General features: G+C 43.7%; 1 protein-coding gene across 3 annotated transcripts in view; it reads left to right on the top strand.

Annotated features, from left to right (window-relative positions):
* Nucleotides 1-16,236, top strand: part of ZBTB24 (zinc finger and BTB domain containing 24) — a 45,081-nt gene extending 28,845 nt beyond the window's left edge. The window contains exons 2-7 of one of the 3 annotated variants that reach the window (XM_073675838.1): nt 7,706-8,649; nt 9,460-9,627; nt 10,000-10,083; nt 11,243-11,326; nt 11,968-12,049; nt 13,646-16,236. In XM_073675838.1, the coding sequence (XP_073531939.1) occupies nt 7,722-8,649; nt 9,460-9,627; nt 10,000-10,083; nt 11,243-11,326; nt 11,968-12,049; nt 13,646-14,450 (2,151 nt within the window). In that variant the 5' untranslated portion in view covers nt 7,706-7,721 and the 3' untranslated portion in view covers nt 14,451-16,236. The remainder of the gene's footprint in view (nt 1-7,705; nt 8,650-9,459; nt 9,628-9,999; nt 10,084-11,242; nt 11,327-11,967; nt 12,050-13,645) is intronic. The other 2 variants (XM_073675837.1, XM_073675839.1) reach the window with 2 other exon arrangements.
* The last annotated feature ends 2,046 nt before the right edge of the window (nt 16,237-18,282 follow it).

Below are 18,282 nucleotides of genomic sequence, written 5' to 3'. Positions count from 1 at the left end.
GGTAGGCAAACAGGCAGGTAGCGGAGGAGCGCTTCCAGGTGAGCGGGCAAGAGTCTCTGGAATAGCAGGTGGTCACAGCACGTGACGGCGGAGCCTCCAGGTAGGCAAGCAGGCAGGTAGCGGAGGAGCGCTCCCAGGTGAGCGGGCAGTAGTCTCTGGAATAGCAGGTGGTCACAGCACGTGACGGCGGAGCCTCCAGGTAGGCTAGCAGGCAGGTAGCAGATGTGCGCTCCCAGGTGAGCGGCCAAGCTGGTCCATAGACAGACTGACAGGAGTAGGAAGGCAGACCGTCGGACCTCAGGCTAGCAAGCAGGTAGCAGGAATATCAGGCAGGAAACAGACAGCAAACTGGCAGGACTCTGGCAGGAATCAGGCAGGTAACTGACAGGTAACTGGCAACGGGACCTGAGGGCTGAAGCAGAGTAGTGAACAGTGCAACAACATTGCTCGGGCACCTCCATTTTGGAGGAGGTGCCTTATATATGGTGAAGTCCTCCGGCCATTGGCCAGGGACTCCTTAGGACGGTGCGCGCGGCCCCTTTAAGAGGGAGGGAGCGCGCGCGCCCTAAGCACAGTGGCCGGGAAGGAGCGCGCGCTGCCAGCAGAGCGGGAGGAGGACGCCGGGCTCGGAGCAGAGAGGTGAGGGGAACAGCGTCCCTGCCTAGCAGAGGGCAGGGACGCCGACGCTACAGTCTAGTGGGGACCCTGTGTGCCCTCTCAATGCCGAACATTTTAGAGAACTTATCTTTTCCAAAGGACTGCAGCAGCCATGTCTCAAAGAAATCCACCACCCCTCTGCTTTCTCAGGCACGCCCACAATACGCACGTTATTTCTTCTCAGACGATTCTCAAGATCATCCATTTTGTTGATTAAATAGTTAATAGAGTCAGTAGCTGCTTTAAGTGTTTTAGTCATAGGAGTCACAGTATCTTCCAAATCCCCCACTCTGCCCTCTGTTGCAGTGAGGCGCTCCCTCATTTTCTGCATGTCATGGAGTATATGAGATATGTCCACTTTCACAGACCCTATATGTTCAGTGAGATCTGCTTTACTATGTGAGATGGCCAGCAGCACATCCTTTAAAGTAGGCTCACCATCCTCTGCCACTGAGTCAGCACCACTGGTAACCTGAGCCTCCCTGCTGGGGGTAGTTGTTTTTCTGGCAGCCTGTACTTTCTCCATGTGGCTTCCCTTGTATCTCTTTTGCTGCTTTCTCCACCTCCCCCTCTGTTAGGCTGTTCCCACGATGCGTTTTTTAAGCGTTTCCGCAGCGGCAAAATCGCTGCAGAAACTCTTAAAAAACGCATGGTAGACGGCCTGCCATGTCCCCCAATGATAATCCGCATGTGCTGTGCACATGCTGCGGAAATTTCCGCTGCGGATTATCATTGCGGAAAAAAACGCAGCACTACCAATTATTTTACGGAAGTGCTGCGTTTTCGCCACCATTGACTTGCATTAGAACGCGCCAATTCCGCAAGACTGCATCTGTACTTGCGTAATTGGCGCGTTCTAATATGCGGATGGTACCCGGGTGTGGAGGAGAGGAGAGTCTCATCCACACCCAGGTACCAATAAAAGCTGTAAAAAAAGAATAAAATAAAAAAATAAATATATACTTACCTCTGGCAGCTCGCGCTGCACTCCTCCTTGCTTCCCGGCACTTCGCGATGGAATGAAGGACCTGCGCTGACGTCAGGCAGGTCCTTCACTCTACCGCAGCCGGGACCGAGCGAAGCGAGACAGCGCGGGCCATCGGAGGGTAAGTATATATTTATTTTTTTATTTTTTTGACATTCTCTCGGTCACACTATATAAATTCATGCCTTTTGCAAGTGACCAAGTTGTCAAGCACTTTCCAAGTGATGCTAAAATCGCTTGGAAAGCGCTTGACAACCCGCATGCGGAAATGCAAGTGAAGAACGCTTCACTTCCGCATGTCCCTGGCTGGAAAATGCATGTACAATCCGCATGCGTTTTTTTCTGCCAGGGAGATGCAGAAACGCTCAGGAAAAAATCCTGAGCATTTCTGCATCGTGGGCACATAGCCTTACCGTGCTTTTTGATGTCTGCACAGTCCGGCCGGGTGCAGGCTTCTCAGCTCCTCCATCATGTGCATACTTGGAGAGCCGGTCCGCTACCTCCATGCGCTTCTCCCGCTGCCTTGGAGTCTCGGCCACCGCCTCAGAGGCCGCGGCGCCATTTTAGCCCTCGTGCTGCGTTGTGCCGGCCGCCTGCCTCAGCTTGCTGTCTCACCGGGTCATCCTGTGCTGCATTGCCAGTTGCTCCCCGCACTCCTGAGACCTCAGGCCACCGGGTAAGTTCTTTTAGGCGTATTATTTCCCTCGGGCAAGAAGGATTATAAGACAGGGTTACAGGAGCTCCTCTGCCTCACGTCTGCTCACATGCCAGGCCTCGCCCCCCCGGGTACGGACAATTTAATTAAAGCAGTTAGGTCCACTATGGGGTTGGTAGATCCTCGCCCCAAGAAATCAGTCCAGGACATGATGTTCAGTGGCCTGGAACAAAAGAAAAGAAGATCTTTCCCTCTCAATGACAAAGTCCACTCCCTGATTAAAAGGGAATGGGAAAAGCCAGAAAGAAAGGGCCTGTTGTCCCCTAAGAGGAAATACCCCTTTGAGGACCCGGTATGCTCATTCTGGGGAAAAGCGCCAAAATTAGATGTGGCAATAGCTAAAGCCTCTAAAAATTTCCCCTGCCGTTTGAAGACATGGGGGTACTAAAAGACCCAATGGATAAAAAAGCGGACACCTTCCTAAAGCGGACACCTTCCTAAAAAGGCTTGGGAGGCCGCAGGGGGAGAGTTAAAACCCGCAGTTGCAGCCACATGTACAGCCAGATCTTTGATGGTCTGGCTAGATCAACTAGAGACACAACTTAAAAACAAAACATCCAGGAATAACATACTAGGCTCCATCCCAGTAATGAAGGGCGCAGCAGCATTTTTGGCTGATGCGTCAGCCGATTCTGTTAGGCTGGCAGCCAGAGCTGCGGGCTTCTCTAATGCAGCCAAGCGGGCCCTCTGGCTTAAATGCTGGCCGGGTGACCACCAAACAAAATCAAAGCTGTGTTCTATTCCTTGCGAGGGTGAGTTCCTATTTGGACCTACTCTTGACGATATCCTCGACAAGGCTGGGGCTAACAAGAAATGTTTCCCAGTCCTCTCTAGTACTTCATACAGGAAGCCCTTTCGGAGCAGAAAATTTATACGCAGGAAACCCCCCAAAGACCAGGATAGGTGGGAGGATAGTAAGAAAAAAAACCAAAGGATTTATGTTTAACAGGCCCCCCAGTGACAACAGGAAACCCGCCCAATGAGAGTCAGCCCCAGGTGGGGGGGGGGACTTCTTCATTTCCTCCCAGCCTGGGAAAAAATCTCAAACAGCTCTTGGATTTTAGACCTGATAAAAGCTGGGTTAAAATTTCAGTTTTACTCCATTCCCCGTCCAAACTTTGTTATAACCCCCAAGAGGAGGTCATCAGAGGTAGAACAATCAGCACTAGAACAAGAAATTCTAGGTTTAATAGAAAGAGCAGTCCTTCAAGAAGTCCCTGCTGAGGAGAAAGGCGAAGGATTCTGCTCCCCTCTGTTCCTAAGGAAAAAAACGGACGGGACTTTCAGGACAATTGTAAACCTGAAAAAATTGAACAAATTTCTGAGGGTTCAAACCTTCAAGATGGAGTCAGTAAAATTGTTGTTCCCAGACTGTTTTATGGCTGTCCTGGATCTGAAGGACGCCTATTATCACGTCCCCATACACAGAAACTACCAGAAATTCCTGAGAGTAGCAATATCGATAAAAGGGATAGTCAAACACTACCAGTATATGGCCCTCCCCTTCGGTCTAGCTATAGCCCCAAGGGTTTTCACAAAAATAGTGACGGAGGTAATGGCCCATCTAAGGGAGCAAAACATTCTAATTACCCAGTACCTGGTCTATTTGCTGATAATAGGCAACTCTTTCACTCATTGCGAGGACCAACTAGCAAGGGTCATGGATTCCTTGACAAATTTAGGCTGGCTTCTGATCCTAAAAAAGTCCAAGTTGGAGCCGGCCAAGTACAAGAGTATCTAGGCATCTTATTAGATTCGAGGAATCAGGAATGCCGTCTCTCGGCAGGGAAAATTCAGAAAATGATAGCTTGGACATCTCGAGTAAAAGACCACCCTTCTAGGTTCCATGACTGCTTGTATTCTAGGGGTCCGTTGGGCTCAAGTACATACCAGGGACTTACAATGGGAAATCTTGGGGGCAGAAAAATCATTAAAAGGGCACTTAGAAGGTCAGCTAACTTTGTCATCAAAAACCTTACTTATCCTAAGATGGTAGACGGATGTGGACAGTTTAACCAGAGGCGTTCCATGGACGATCTGTGTCGCAGGTCCTAACTACAGATGCAAGCTCCAGGGTGTGGGGTGCTCACCTAAACGACCAAATAGCTCATGGGGTCTGGACAGAGGACTTGAAAGGTGTATCTTCCAACATGAAGGAACTTCTAGCAGTAAAATTCGCCCTCTCAAAATTTCTAAACACTCTACAGGGACACCATGTAAGAGTGTTCTCGGACAACAGGGTAGTAGTGGCATACTTAAATCACCAGGGGGCGACCCGATCCCATTCTCTACTACAAGTATCAAAATCCATCCTCCAGTTAGCCGAGTACAATTTGGAGTCTTTGTCTGCACTCCACATAAAAGGAACTGAAAATCTCACAGCAGACTTCCTGAGCTGAACCCAGCTGATACAGGGCGAATGGGAGCTGAATCAGTTAGTGTTCAACCAACTCATGGAAATGTGGGGATACCCTTCCATAGACCTATTCGCCAACTGGCAGCAGAAAAAAGTGGACATATTCTGCTCAATAAACCCCAAGGAGAACCCAGCAGCATTAGATGCTTTTTCAATCCCATGGAGCTACCAGATAGCCTACGCCTTTCCTCCGATCACTCTGATTCCGGCGGTTCTGAGGAAAGTCAGGGAAGACAAGGCAAATTTAATTTTGATAGCCCCCTTCCGGCCAAAGAGGTCCTGGTTTTCCTGGCTGAGGATAATGTCCACCTCCAACCCCTGGGTTCTTCCGGAAATTCCGGATCTCCTTTTCCAGGAACCGGTCCTCCATCCTCAGGTAGCAAATCTACACTTGACAGCCTGGATTTTGAGAGGGCGCTCTTAAGGGATAGAGGTATTTCCCCGAATTTGATCTCCACTCTACTACAGAGTAGGAAACCTGTAACCACCAGACTTTACGGTAAAACCTGGAAAAAATTCCTTTCATATTCGGGTTCGAAGGTACAAGGGGAGGTCCCCATTACTTCCATCTTAGAGTTCTTACAAAAGGAGTTAGAGCGGGGTCTGGCCACAAGCACTCTAATGGTTCAAGTTGCGGCATTAGGAGCCCTATACAACTGTGACCTGGCCAGAAATAGGTGGATTTCTAGATTCATCAAGGCATCATACAGGTCTAGGCCCATCCCCTCCCGGAATACTCCTCCTTGGGACTTAAACTTAGTCCTTTCAGCCCTAGCCAAACATCCCTTTGAACCTTTAGCGGATGCATCTCTAAAAGCCCTATCTCTTGAGACGTCACTCTTAGTAGCTCTCATGTCGGCACGAAGAGGTAGCGACATACAAGCCCTATCAGCAGGGCCTCCCTTCACGCAAATCCTAGAGGACACGGTGACACTTAGGACTGATCCAGCATACCTTCCTAAGGTGGCATCACACTTCCATAGATCGCAGGAGGTCACCCTCCCTTCCTTTTGCCCAAATCCTAAAAACAGGGGGGAAAAGACCTACACACCTTAGACGTCAGAAGGTGCATTATCCAATACTTAGAGGTCGCACGGGAGTATAGGAAGGATAGGTCTCTCTTTGTGTGTTTCCAGGGACCTCGGAAGGGACAAAAAGCTTCCAAGGGCACACTGGCAAGATGGATAAGAGACTCCATCTCCCTGGCATACTCGTCAAGCGGGGAAACCGCCCCGAGAATCTAAAGGCTCACTCGACTAGGGCAGTAGCAGCTTCCTGGGCGGAGAAAGCCGGCGCTTCAATAGAACAGATAGGTAGAGCTGCAACCTGGTCTTCCCCCTCTACATTCTTTAAACACTACCGGCTGGATCTAACCTCTTCTTCAGACCTTACTTTTTGTAGAAGGGTTCTGGAACCGGTGGTCCCTCCCTAAACGACACTTCTCTGCAATTCTCTCCGTGGTGCCGTCATGGGGGAAGGAGAAAGACGTAGTTACTTACCGGTAATGGTATTTCTCAGAGCCCATGACGGCACCCGTACATTCCCTCCCTTCACGCATGGGTAAACACACTTATTTGTTACTTATATGTAGTCAAGAGGTGTGTCTGGTAAACTCCTTAAAAATTTTAAATTTTTTGTTACTAACCTGGGGGTCTTCTCTGTGCTCTGTAAACAACTGATGCGGAAGAGAGATACTGCCCATTTTATCTGTAGGTTTCCTGTCCTTGAAGGGCGGATTCCCTCTCTCCGTGGTGCCGTCATGGGCTCTGAGAAATCCCATTACCGGTAAGTAAGTACGTCTTTTTTTGCTTAAATCTTTTTTTCTATTTTCCTCCTTTAAAACCTAGGTGAGTCTTATGGTCCGGTGTGTCTTATAGTCCGAAAAATACGGTATTTTGTGTGACATATCTCTCTGGTTTAAGGGCATAAGTATTAAAGGTTTGAAAATTGTGAAATTTTCGCCAAATTTCCGATATTTTCACAAATAAATGCAAGTCATATCGAAGAAATTTTACCACTATCATGAAGTACAAAAAACAATCTCATAACCAGTGGGATCCGTTGAAGCGTTCCAGAGTTATTACCTCATAAAGTGACACTGGTCAGAATTGTAAAATTTGGCCTGGTCATGAAGGTGAAAAAAGGCTCGGGGGTGGTGAAGTGGCGAATGTTCTAAAGTCAGCCACCTTAAGGTTCGAATAGTAAGAGAAAATGTCTAGTCAGATGGTACAAATGTATTGCCATCACTGTGATTAATTTTGCACATCTTCAGGCTATCTGAGTAAATTTACACTTTATATCAATTTCTTTGGAAATGTGGGCAACAATCTGAGGCTGTGTGCCCACGATGAGTTTTCTGGTGAGTTTTTGACACTGTGACATCGAAAACGCAGCATCTCACAATTCCAGCAAAGTGCTCACTGTGCTTCTTTTTTACTCAAGAGTAAACTCACCTGCGGTGCTGGTTTTAAATCCACATGTAAATTTCTTTTTCGAGTACACTGAGTATTATCTGCAGATTTTCGCCATAGACTTGCATCAGATGTGGAAATTCACAAATAAAAAATGCACTTGCGTTTTTCATGTGTTTCAGCGGAAACGCACAAAGAACGCATGTAGTCTGATATCGCTGTATCTATAAAGTTTTGTCAAAGCCAAATACCAAAAACAAGGTAGCTTTATTTAATGCATGAACATCAACAAAAGACAAAAAATTCAGTCAAAAACCCGATAAAAATGCAAGTAACCTAATTTACACAGTAGTTGCAGAAAATCTGTACCATCAAAAACTCACCAATAGCTCAAAGTGTCTGCCGGGCGGCTTTACCATGCTTGATTGTCGTTTTCAGTAGGTTAACTAGGTGCAATATGGAGTTCTTGTCTAATATCTGCTTCTAGAACATTGAGTGATTTGTTTTTGTTTTTTTTTTAGGCTCCTCCTGCAGACAATGGAAGACGCGGTCCATCAGGGGGAGTCAGAAACAGAAGGGAAGATTCGTTTCCACTCTCCTGGTCATGTGGGCACAGTTCTCTCCAGTTTAGAGGAGCAGAGGCAAAAGAACTTCCTGTGTGACATCACTCTGATGGTGGAGAATGTGCAGTTTCGAGCACATAAAGCTTTGCTGGCTGCTAGCAGCGAATATTTCTCCATGATGTTTGCTGATGAGGGAAATATTGGCCAGTCAGTATACGTCATAGAAGGGATCGTTTCTGAGGTTTTTGAATCTTTGCTGCAGTTTATATACACTGGAGATGTACATGTAGGTGAAAAAAGCCTCAAGCAAATAGTGTCAACGGCACATGTTCTGAAAATCGATAATTTGGTGAAAGCATACATAGATTATCAGCAGGAGCTGCTCAAACCTCCGGCCGAAGTATCCGATACCAAAACAGTAGATGAAGCCGATGAACCTGTCTCAAAGCGTAAACGAGGAAGACCAAAGAAACACACTGATCAGACTAACACAGAGACAGGTGCTGAGCAGGCTGAGAAAGATGCAGACCATGATACAGAGTATGCTGACCATGACACCGAGCATGCCTATATCCCTGGAAGTATGGAAGAGACATGTTACTCCAATGGAGGCGTGTTACATGAGCATGAAGTTGCCGACTTTGCTGCAGAGGTGACATGTGATTTAAATCCCAAGCCTCCGGAAGAACCAATTATACTGATTAGACAAAGCAAGCGGAGATCTCGGCGATCCACTAAGCTGCAAGGTTATAAAGGAGAAGAAAATGAGGATCGTGAACCAGAAAGCAAAAAGCAATCTGCGGGCAGGAAAACGCTGCCTCCTTCTGAGTCTTCCTGCAAAGACTGTGGAAAAGTGTTTAAGTACAAGCACTTCTTAGTCATGCATCGGAGAATTCATACAGGTATAACTAGAGTTTGGGTTTAACAGAAATACTATGATGGGCTCATTGAAAAAGAAAAGCACAGTTATCTGCTACTGTCCTCCATTGCTGAATAACTCCAAATTATCACCAAAAAGGTTGTACCTCTTTAGTATTGTCCAGATGAGTGGCAGGTCATAAAGTCCAGCACCATATGCACTGACTGCGCATATTTACCCATCGTGTACGTCACAAACTCCTGTGTGTGGTCAGTCTCCACCCGCTTCACCAAAAGTCTTCTGCAGTTGTATTGCTGTCCTAGGTCCCCCTGTGATCAGCTAATTAAGGTACCCCCTATTTTACTACCATATTCCCTTAAAGATAATATAAAAAAATAACGAAGCCTATAAAAACGTGGTTAGTTTGTGAAAATATCAAGACCAGTGATTTTCACTCACATGTCCCTTCATGAATCAGGAGTGTCTGATAGGTGGCGTACACCTCCCCACCAATCTTAATCCAGCTAGATACTGGACCAAGATTTCTGGCATAAGGCACACCTAAGCTCATGATGAATTAGACGAGCTGTGGCGTCAAACACCCATTTTGGCGGAGCTGGGCAACACTGTCATGAAAACAGTTGATGAAAAATTTAGCAACTTTTTAAAAGCTTTTTACAGCAGATTAGTTTGGCTGCTTTATGTTTATAGTGTGAGCTATATTCACGCCCAAAATGGTGCTCATTTTCCTATAGTACCTGAATAGTGGAGGTGACCATTTAAGTCTCATATTTGTTAAGCGAGTCCACTTCAATATACGTTTAATGGCAAAACTTTTTTTTTAATATTTCAGGAGAGTGTCCGTTTAGATGTGCTCAGTGTGGAAAAGGTTTTGCCCAGAAACATTCTCTGCGAGTCCATGAACGCATACACACTGGAGAGAGACCATATAGCTGTACGGTCTGCAGTAAATCACTGTCAACCAAGAGTTCGCTAATGGAACATATGCGTATACATGCAGGTACACTTGTATTCATATTTTAGAGTTGTATTACAGACTTCTTGATCAGTCTTTAAAGGGCTCGTCCATGACTGACATATTGATGACTTATCTGTAGGATAGCTCATCAGTTTGTGATACCATGTGATCCAACACCAAGCATTCCCACCAATTAGCTGAAATATGCCTCCTCAGCAGCTGGATGTAAGCCATGTACATTGTTTAGTGGCCGCTGATAATTACTGCTACTTGGGAGATGTGATTTGTAATGATTGCTAGGAGAGAATACAGACATTGTCAGCTTCGGTGGAAATATAATATTATATTAGTCCAAATCTTACAGATCGCCTCTCTTGCTGCTTTTGCTGACTATATTTTTTCTTTACTTGTCAGAACAAAAAGCATTTACTTGTGACAAGTGTGAAAAATTCTTCAGTCAAAGGAGACAACTGAAAAGTCATTACCGTATCCATATAGGTAAGTATAATCCTTATTGTGATCTATTTTACTACTGCTTGGTTATATGGGGTAGGGCTAACCATTTGAAGTGTAGAGTAATCTTGTGCTGTGCTTATCACTAAATAATAAGAAATATGTGGGTTGTTTTGTTTTTACAATTTCACACATGATTTTAACATTTCCTTGACTATGACTTGGCCCATCCCTTGCAAAATACCAAATATTGTGGACTTTATAGAGCCTCAAGGTGGGCAGGCATTGTGAATCCTTAGAAGTAATATTTAGAGCTTGATAGAAGGACAATTGTTTAATAGTGGCACTACACATCTAAAAATATTGAAGAAGCATGCACTTACTGTGTATATATTATTTATCTTCACCTACAACAGTCGCAGGGCGAACAGTGGCATAAGGTCAGCCTAGAACATATCTTGCTTTTGTTTTTTCTAAACTTTAATTGGATAGTGAAAAATCTCAGATATACTGGGTAAAAAACAAAGTGGCCTAAATTAACCTGCCCGATCATAACATTTCTGAATTTTATATTTTGTGGGTATGTTGTTCTAGAGTTAACAGGAATCTGTCAGTAGGATCAACCCTCTTAAGCCGTCTATATGGGCATGCAAGTCATAGGAAGCTGAATAACATGATACATTGATATCTGTGATTCAATGTCTTATTCCAGAGAAATCCATGTTTTTCTTATATGTAAATAAGATGTTAAGATTTATGGGTTGGACACAGATCTGCGTGAGAATCTGTCTTCAGAGATAATTATCAATGAAAGAGGGAGTTACCAGTGTGAGACATGCAGATCAGGAGAACAGACTGTCATTACATGTCTCACACTGGTAACTCCACCTTTCATTTAAAATAATCTAATCTGAAGGCGGATTCTCATGCAGATCAGCGTCCGACCCATAGATCTTAACATCTCATTTACATATTCCAGAGAAATCCCCTTTTTTCTTATAAAACATCAGATTGCAGATATCAATGTATCATTTTATTTAGCTTCTTATGACCCTACATGACCATATAGATGGCTTAGGAGGGTTGGTCCTACTGACAGATTCCCTTTAAAATATGGCCTATTAACTCTCAATACACATTCTAGAAAAAAACAAAAACATTGTGTTCTAATGCATACTTGTGTTTTTTATCCATCAATAATAAGGCGATGGGTTACGAGATTGTAAAATCTGCCAGCGAACATTCATGGACTCTGCTCAGTTAAAAAAACATCTAAGATCTCATACAGGTACATCTATTTTCCTATATGAATATATGTGCTAGACTTGATAGAGCTTTCAGACCAAAATGAATGGTCTATGTAAGATTTAAGGGTAGGAAAGGTAGTTTGAATGCTGACTGGCAAGTTCTCTTGCAGCAATAATGTAGGAGCAATGTAATACACAAGGTCCTTTGGGTTTTAATAGCAGCTTTGTGGTCTGGACACATGTAAATTCACAATACACCAACTGCAATAACCACATAAAATAGTCAGGGTGCTCTCATGATTTCCACACCTCACTGAGCGGATGATCACCCCTGGCATCCCTGCTACTTTGCAATCTGACGGACCGCACATCAATATTGTACTTTTTTTTTTCCTGTAAGAATGTAAGTAGGCAGCCACAATATCTACTTGCGCAATCCATTACATTTGTCATAACGAGGACGTACATGTAGAAAAGACAAGACCTGTCTTTATAAGGATGCGACAGATGTATTTAGCGTGCCACATTTAGTCTGTGAATCTTATGGACTGTCATGTTTGCTCATAAAGTACAGAAATAATATATATATTGTGTATTATTGGATGAATGTGTGTGCCTGTGGGTGTGATCCAATCACGTATTTATTTGGTGCTGAATAATATATTTTTGTTTTCTTATTCAGGTGAAAAGCCATACACATGTGAAGTCTGCGGAAAATCATTCACTGCTAAAAGCTCGTTACTCACACATATGAGAATACATAGGTAACATATTTATATAATCTGCTATTTTAAAACCTATGATTATATACACTTCATATGTAGTTCAGTAATTTAGGCTTCTATGAACAGGTCTGTCAATCAGACTATACACGGAGAGAGCTGACAGTGAGGTTAGATGAACATATGAAAAATCGTCTGATTTTCATCTAGTATTGTCAACCATGTGTACGTATTTTGCATCCATGTGACTTACATTTTTGTACATCAACATATTAAAAGTATGTGATGAAATACACTGCCATTATAAGCCTAGGAAATTGTATCTGTAAAAATCAGATGCTATACATGTGTTCCATATGGGATGTGTTTTGTTATTTTTTGCGTCCCCATAGACTTAAATAGGACAGTTTCATCCGATATACAATAGAGCATAGTGCATGCTGCAGTTTTATTTCACATGGACACTCAGGGTGTGTGGGGGGAAATGTCTGAACAGCCCTATTGAATTACACTCGTCTGATTTTTATTAGAACAGCACTCGCCACTATAATACTGTTATCTTAACGAGCCCAAAGAGTCATACACTTCAGTACTAGCATTTTAAAAATACTGCTGACCATAAGGCTGTGTGCACTTATGGCGTCTTTTAGACGCCGGGTCGGCTCACCGACTTTTTCTAGGTGAAGCCGCTTCAGGAAACCATCAGTGGTGGTTTTTCTAAGGTGACTCTGCCGCCGGCGTCTTTCACTTTTACTTTGAAGCATAGAGCAAGCAGAAGCCGCCCGAACATTGAGCATATCTTTTGCTTTAAGCACTTCAGGGTTTCTGAACTCTGAAGCGGTTGAAAGACGTGACATAAAATGGCCAATAATTTGGGGTAGAATCCTCCTGAAAAAGACATTGTGTGCACATAACCTAACACTGAAGTCCATCAGAATTCAAGATCCATATGAAAACCATCCTAGCCTAAATGTAATGGTTCTGTTACATGCCTAAGCCATGGCGCTACTATCAGCTGAGCTTCAATAAGCCTTTTCCTGCCTGTAAGTCGACCATGCAAATAAATTAGAAGCAGTTTTGCTGACATAGAAGCAGAGACCTCCCTGTGGCTACTTTCACAGAGCAGTGTCTTACTCAGTATTTGTAAGACAAAACTAGGAGTGGGTCCAAATTAGAGAAGAGGTGCAAATCCTTTTTATTTCATGTTTATTTTGTTTGTTCATTCTTGGGTTGGCTTAGAAATACTTTGTCGGTGCTGCACACGGTTCATTACATATAGGAAAAAATTGTGCTAATTTTCAATATTGAGTACTGGAGCACCTCTCGCATGGCTCATTGGTCACCCTATTTATGGCTTTAGAGTAGAAAGGACAAACTTATAGGTGTGGCAACGAAAGGAAGAGCAGCAGCCAGTGGACCGTTGGATGTAGGCCTCTGTAGAGTGGGGAGTAAGGAACCTTGCTATGGTTTATATGCTCTGGTGACTTTTTGGATACTCCCCTGGTATAGGTGCATGTGCTAGCTTGGTTCAAGAAGTTAACTCCTACTATCTCCTGTTAGAGAGATATGAGTTTATGAAAAGTTTATTAGAGCAAGTACATTAAAATCAGTAGTATCTTACATTCTTTTTCTCCTCAGGGGTGAAAAGCCGTATACTTGCAACATTTGTATGAAAGCCTTTTCAGATTCCAGTGCCAAGAGGAGACATATGAGTTTGCATACTGGAAAGAAGCCATACACCTGCTCAGTCTGCAATGTGCAATTTACTCGACTGGACAATCTGAAGGCACACATAAAATCCCATGGCAGAGTAAGAAAGCCCAGGACACCAACTGCTAGTTCCAGATTTAATTTGGATGCAAAAAGCCTAATCCAGATGTCGCAGTACCAGTTAGCGACACGGACTGCACAAGAGATACAGTATCTGGTCACAGACAATTTTCATAACCTAAACTTCATGCCAGGTCAGGGTTTTGTCACTGCTGAAGCTGCTCCAGCCAATGTTGATAAAGCTGCAAATTTGACAGTGATAACTCATCAACCTCCTGTCTTGCATGGCTTACAAGTGGCAACCCACCAGTCGCATGTGCAACCCAGCCACAATATTAATTTGGTGGAGAACAGAGTACAGACTGTGCTGCCAGAGCAAATGCATGTTGTGACTCTGTCAAAAGAAGCTTTTGAGCAGCTTCAGGGACGGACCCATGAAATTCACTTGGCACAGAAAAATCGGCCAGTCACTCAGGTGCAATCCCGTCCAGTTCCTAGTGTCTCGAACCAGGTTGTCCGGGTCCCTCAGCATGCTCCACAAACTGTAGTTGTTTCTGCTGGAACACAGCCCGTACCTGCTAACCCAATATCAGCGCAGTCATTCCAGGTACCATCCGGAGCCGTTTCCTTTATCCATACAACAATGGGCACGCCAAATTCAACCTCCGTATAATTATTTTGAGAAAAAAAAAACTTGTACAAAAATTTTTTTAATGTTATGTTTGAAAAACGTCTTTTTTTTTTTTTTCAGAGCCAAGAAAGTTGTGATTTGCAGCTTTGCTTTTATATCTCAGTTTGTTACTTTTGTTGATCCTGTAGAATTTGTTCCATAGCTTAGACGTGCATACGCTTCATCTAACGTTACATTTTTATGTGCCTTTCATGAAAGTATATATTTTTCATTTAGTTCTTGTGTTCAGTAGGAGGCATTGACATGAATATACGCAGAAATTTATTGAAGAAAAGTTTTTTAACAATTAGTGTAAATGGAAATGAGCTTCAGAGTATTGTGTACTTTAAAAAGTAAAAAAAAAAAAACTTAAAGAAGGATATAAAATGTGCTTGGTTTACACAAAAATGTGAATTTTTTTATTTATTTATTTTTTTAAATCAACTTGGGTCAAGTTCTTCAAAGTAACAAGCCCAAAAGCTGAAAAGAATTGCAGTTTTGGTGTGTCTTCCTCATTCCATTCATACATCTCATAAGTATAGCCTTAAAGAAGTTGTCCACTACTTGGACAACTCCTTGTCATCCTCCACGTTTGGCACAGATTAAAATAAAAAAGCCTATACTCCCCTCCAATGCTGGCGCCGTTCCCGTGGTGTCAGTACTACTCTCCCCGGGGCTCCCGTGCTGCTGTTGTGACGCGTAATGACGTCGCCAAATCAGCGCTGGTGTCACTGTCCCCGCCTCCTGTCAAATTGAACATTTAAGAGGAATTTAGAGAGCAGCCGCAGCCCTGACTTCCTCTTCATGTTCGATTTGTCTGAACCCAGGGACAGTGACGCCAGCGCTGATTAGGCGTCAGGGTCACGTGTCACAACAACCGCATGAGAACCCCGGGACCTTGAGTGCTGACCGCTGGAACGGCGTCAGCATGGGAGGTGAGTATAGACTTTTTTATTTTTTCTGGGCCAAACATTTAGTTCAAGAAGGGGTTGTCCAAGTAGTTATTGAGTATGAAAAAATGTCTTTCACATTTTTTTTATACACCACAGTGCCATTGATATTTTTTTTTCTGAAAGGATTTCTTCATATACCAGTAGGGTACGGCCAGACAAGGTGGCCAAGTCCCATCCACTGTGAAGCCTTTGCTAGTTTTAAGTTGCTCATTAAACAGTTACTTCATTTTTTATGAGGTAACAACTGTATCCCCACAAAATTAAAGAAATGTTTAATAAGCAATTTTAAAAGCCTCACCATAGGCACAACTTGGCTGCTCCGTCTGGCCCTGACCAGAGGCCAAACATGCCACATTGCAGCAGTTTGTACAGTTCTTCTTTTATGAGCAGGTATTGCATTTGTGCGTTTAAATAAATCTATTTTCTGGTCTCAGAACTCATTGTTCTCTCAAGAGAAGATTTATTGTTGTTGTTTTTTTAATCATAATATCTGCCTTTCAGGTCATTATATTTTATACACTTTCCTAGTCTTCTGCTCTAAACTTTGTCCCCAAAAATCAGTCTTTGAGCTCTACATGCTCAGGAATACTGGGTTGATTAAAGGGAATCTGTCAGTAGGTTTTTGCTGCGTAACTCCAGAGCAGCATAATGTAGAGGCAGAGAGTGATTCCAGCGATGTGTAACTTCCTGGTCTGCTTGGTATATTTTGGATTGAATCTGCTTATTCTGCTGTAGATGTAGCCGTGGTCTGAATGCTGAGCTGTGTAACCCGGCCCCCACCACCGATTGGCAGTTTCCTGTGTACAATGTACATTGTCAGAAAGATCCCAATCAGTAGTGGAGATGGAGTTACACACATTAGGTGTTGTGCGGGATAATCCAGCTAGTCATCTAGTGATAATCTGCTGCTGATAAAACACTAAACTACAGCACACAGCCTGATAAGTGACACATCCTGGAATCTGTATCACTGCCCCTACACCTTGCTGCTCTCAGATTACATAACAATGACCTGCGTGGGTCTGTAGGGTTGTAAGTGTTGGGGTTTGATCGATTCCTGAGGAAGTGTGCCTGGTCTATAAAACATACTCCTGAGGATTTTTCATTAGTTGTACCTCTTCCTCCTCCCTGACCCCTCTGTCTACATCGTTTTTGGACAAGTGTCTGTATCTGAGACTGCAGTATAAGTAGAAGATAATTCAGTGTCTTAATTTTTTTGGAAAATTTCTGTTGATAGGGTATTGGTAGGCTTTATTATCTTTGAACTCCTGCAGATCTCTCACAAAATTCCTATAGTTCCTCTCTTTCAAATGAAATTTGTTTTTTATAGAAAAAATACAAGAAAATGGCGCTTCCACTCTGTTTCCAGGATTCTTCAGTACGGTTTATTGAGATGCAAAGATAAAAACACAATGCGTTTCGTCTGGGTCAGCCTTTATCAGGTGAAGTACCTTTGAAGGACCTTCCCGGGAAAATGTTGCTCTGGTACGATACGGGCAGCTTCTGTTCCAGAAGTACTGGGGCTCGCTCCTTCTTGACTTCCAAATATTAGAGCCTTGATCACTACCTCCTGGAACTGAAGGAATGTACAGGTCTGGCCTGCACATCAAGATAGCACGAAAGAGTTATACATTGTCATCCGTACGATGTGCACGGCCAGCTTCTTGTACCACACATTAGCTTTTCACATGGCACTGTAGGGCTAGAGGACTTGATCAGAGAGATCAACTCCCAACATATTTTTATGTTTTATAGGTTTGGGGACGTGTATAAAAGAACCTGTTACAGCGGTGGGGATGCTGCCATCACCATGTATGGTGGTCAAGAAAAGGACATCTCTCTTGTAATTGACCACCAGCATGTTGTCGTTACATTGGGCTCTGCTCTCACCCATTCTGAGCAGCTGCCCACTTAGCATTTTAGGCCTCTCTGATTTTTGCGGACAGCATCGCAGACTGCGGTTGCTCTGGCAGAGAGGGATTTGAAGAGAGGTATGCTGGTATAAAAGATATCTATGTAGAGGTGATACACTTGATCAAGCAGTGGGTGCACCAAATACCACACAATTTTCCCACTCACTCCCTGGACAGGGGGCATTCATGGGGTTCAATCCAGGTGTCCTTCCCTTCATAAACCCTAAATCTGTGTGTGTACCCTCAAGTACTCTTGCACAGCTTCTAGAGTTTAATTCTGTATCTGGCACTGTTATGGAGCAGGTATTGTCAGAATTTGAGCAATCCCTTGAAATGCATTAGGGACTCATCCACGCACATGTCCCTTTTTTGAACATGTACACCTCAGCAATCTTGTTCTTGAAGTGATCAATGACTGGCTGAATTTCGAAAAGTCTGTTAAAGTTGGAGTCATCTTGGGGAGGACATTCTGCATTGATGCAAAATTTTGTGGATGGCCTCAAAGCGTTTACGGGTCATAGCCATGCGGAACAGTGTTATATAAAACATCAACACTCCAATATTGCCAAAGTTATGGCTTTTTCACTAACCCCATGTGAAGGACAAGGCCCCAAAACATCATAATTTCTACTGTGTCTACAGGGGTCCAGTTAGAAAATGATGAAGTGGGGTTTTGGGCCAAAAATTGTTGGGCGTAGAAATTGTCTGGACCACCATGAGATCTACAAAATTGTCAGAGAAAAAGACTTGAAAAAGTCTATTTTTGTGAGGCCGGTGGTGTCAAATTGGATTCCTGATTGTGCCACAAAATCAGGAATCTGTAGCTCATAATTTTTTGGGGGGTGAGGTCCATAGGGGGTCTTTAACGGTGGGCGCTAATTTTCTGTCCTGGGGCGCCTGCGCGGCAGTTCGGTATCGCCTGAGGAGGAGGAAAAATAAAGGAAGGTAGTATCCCCTCTACCTCACTAT

The sequence above is a fragment of the Phyllobates terribilis genome, unplaced genomic scaffold, assembly GCF_046119375.1.
Source record: "Phyllobates terribilis strain yellow unplaced genomic scaffold, ASM4611937v1 Scaffold_3__8_contigs__length_932513732, whole genome shotgun sequence".
Lineage (NCBI taxonomy): Eukaryota > Metazoa > Chordata > Amphibia > Anura > Dendrobatidae > Phyllobates > Phyllobates terribilis.
This window is presented reverse-complemented; position numbering and strand designations above follow the sequence as displayed.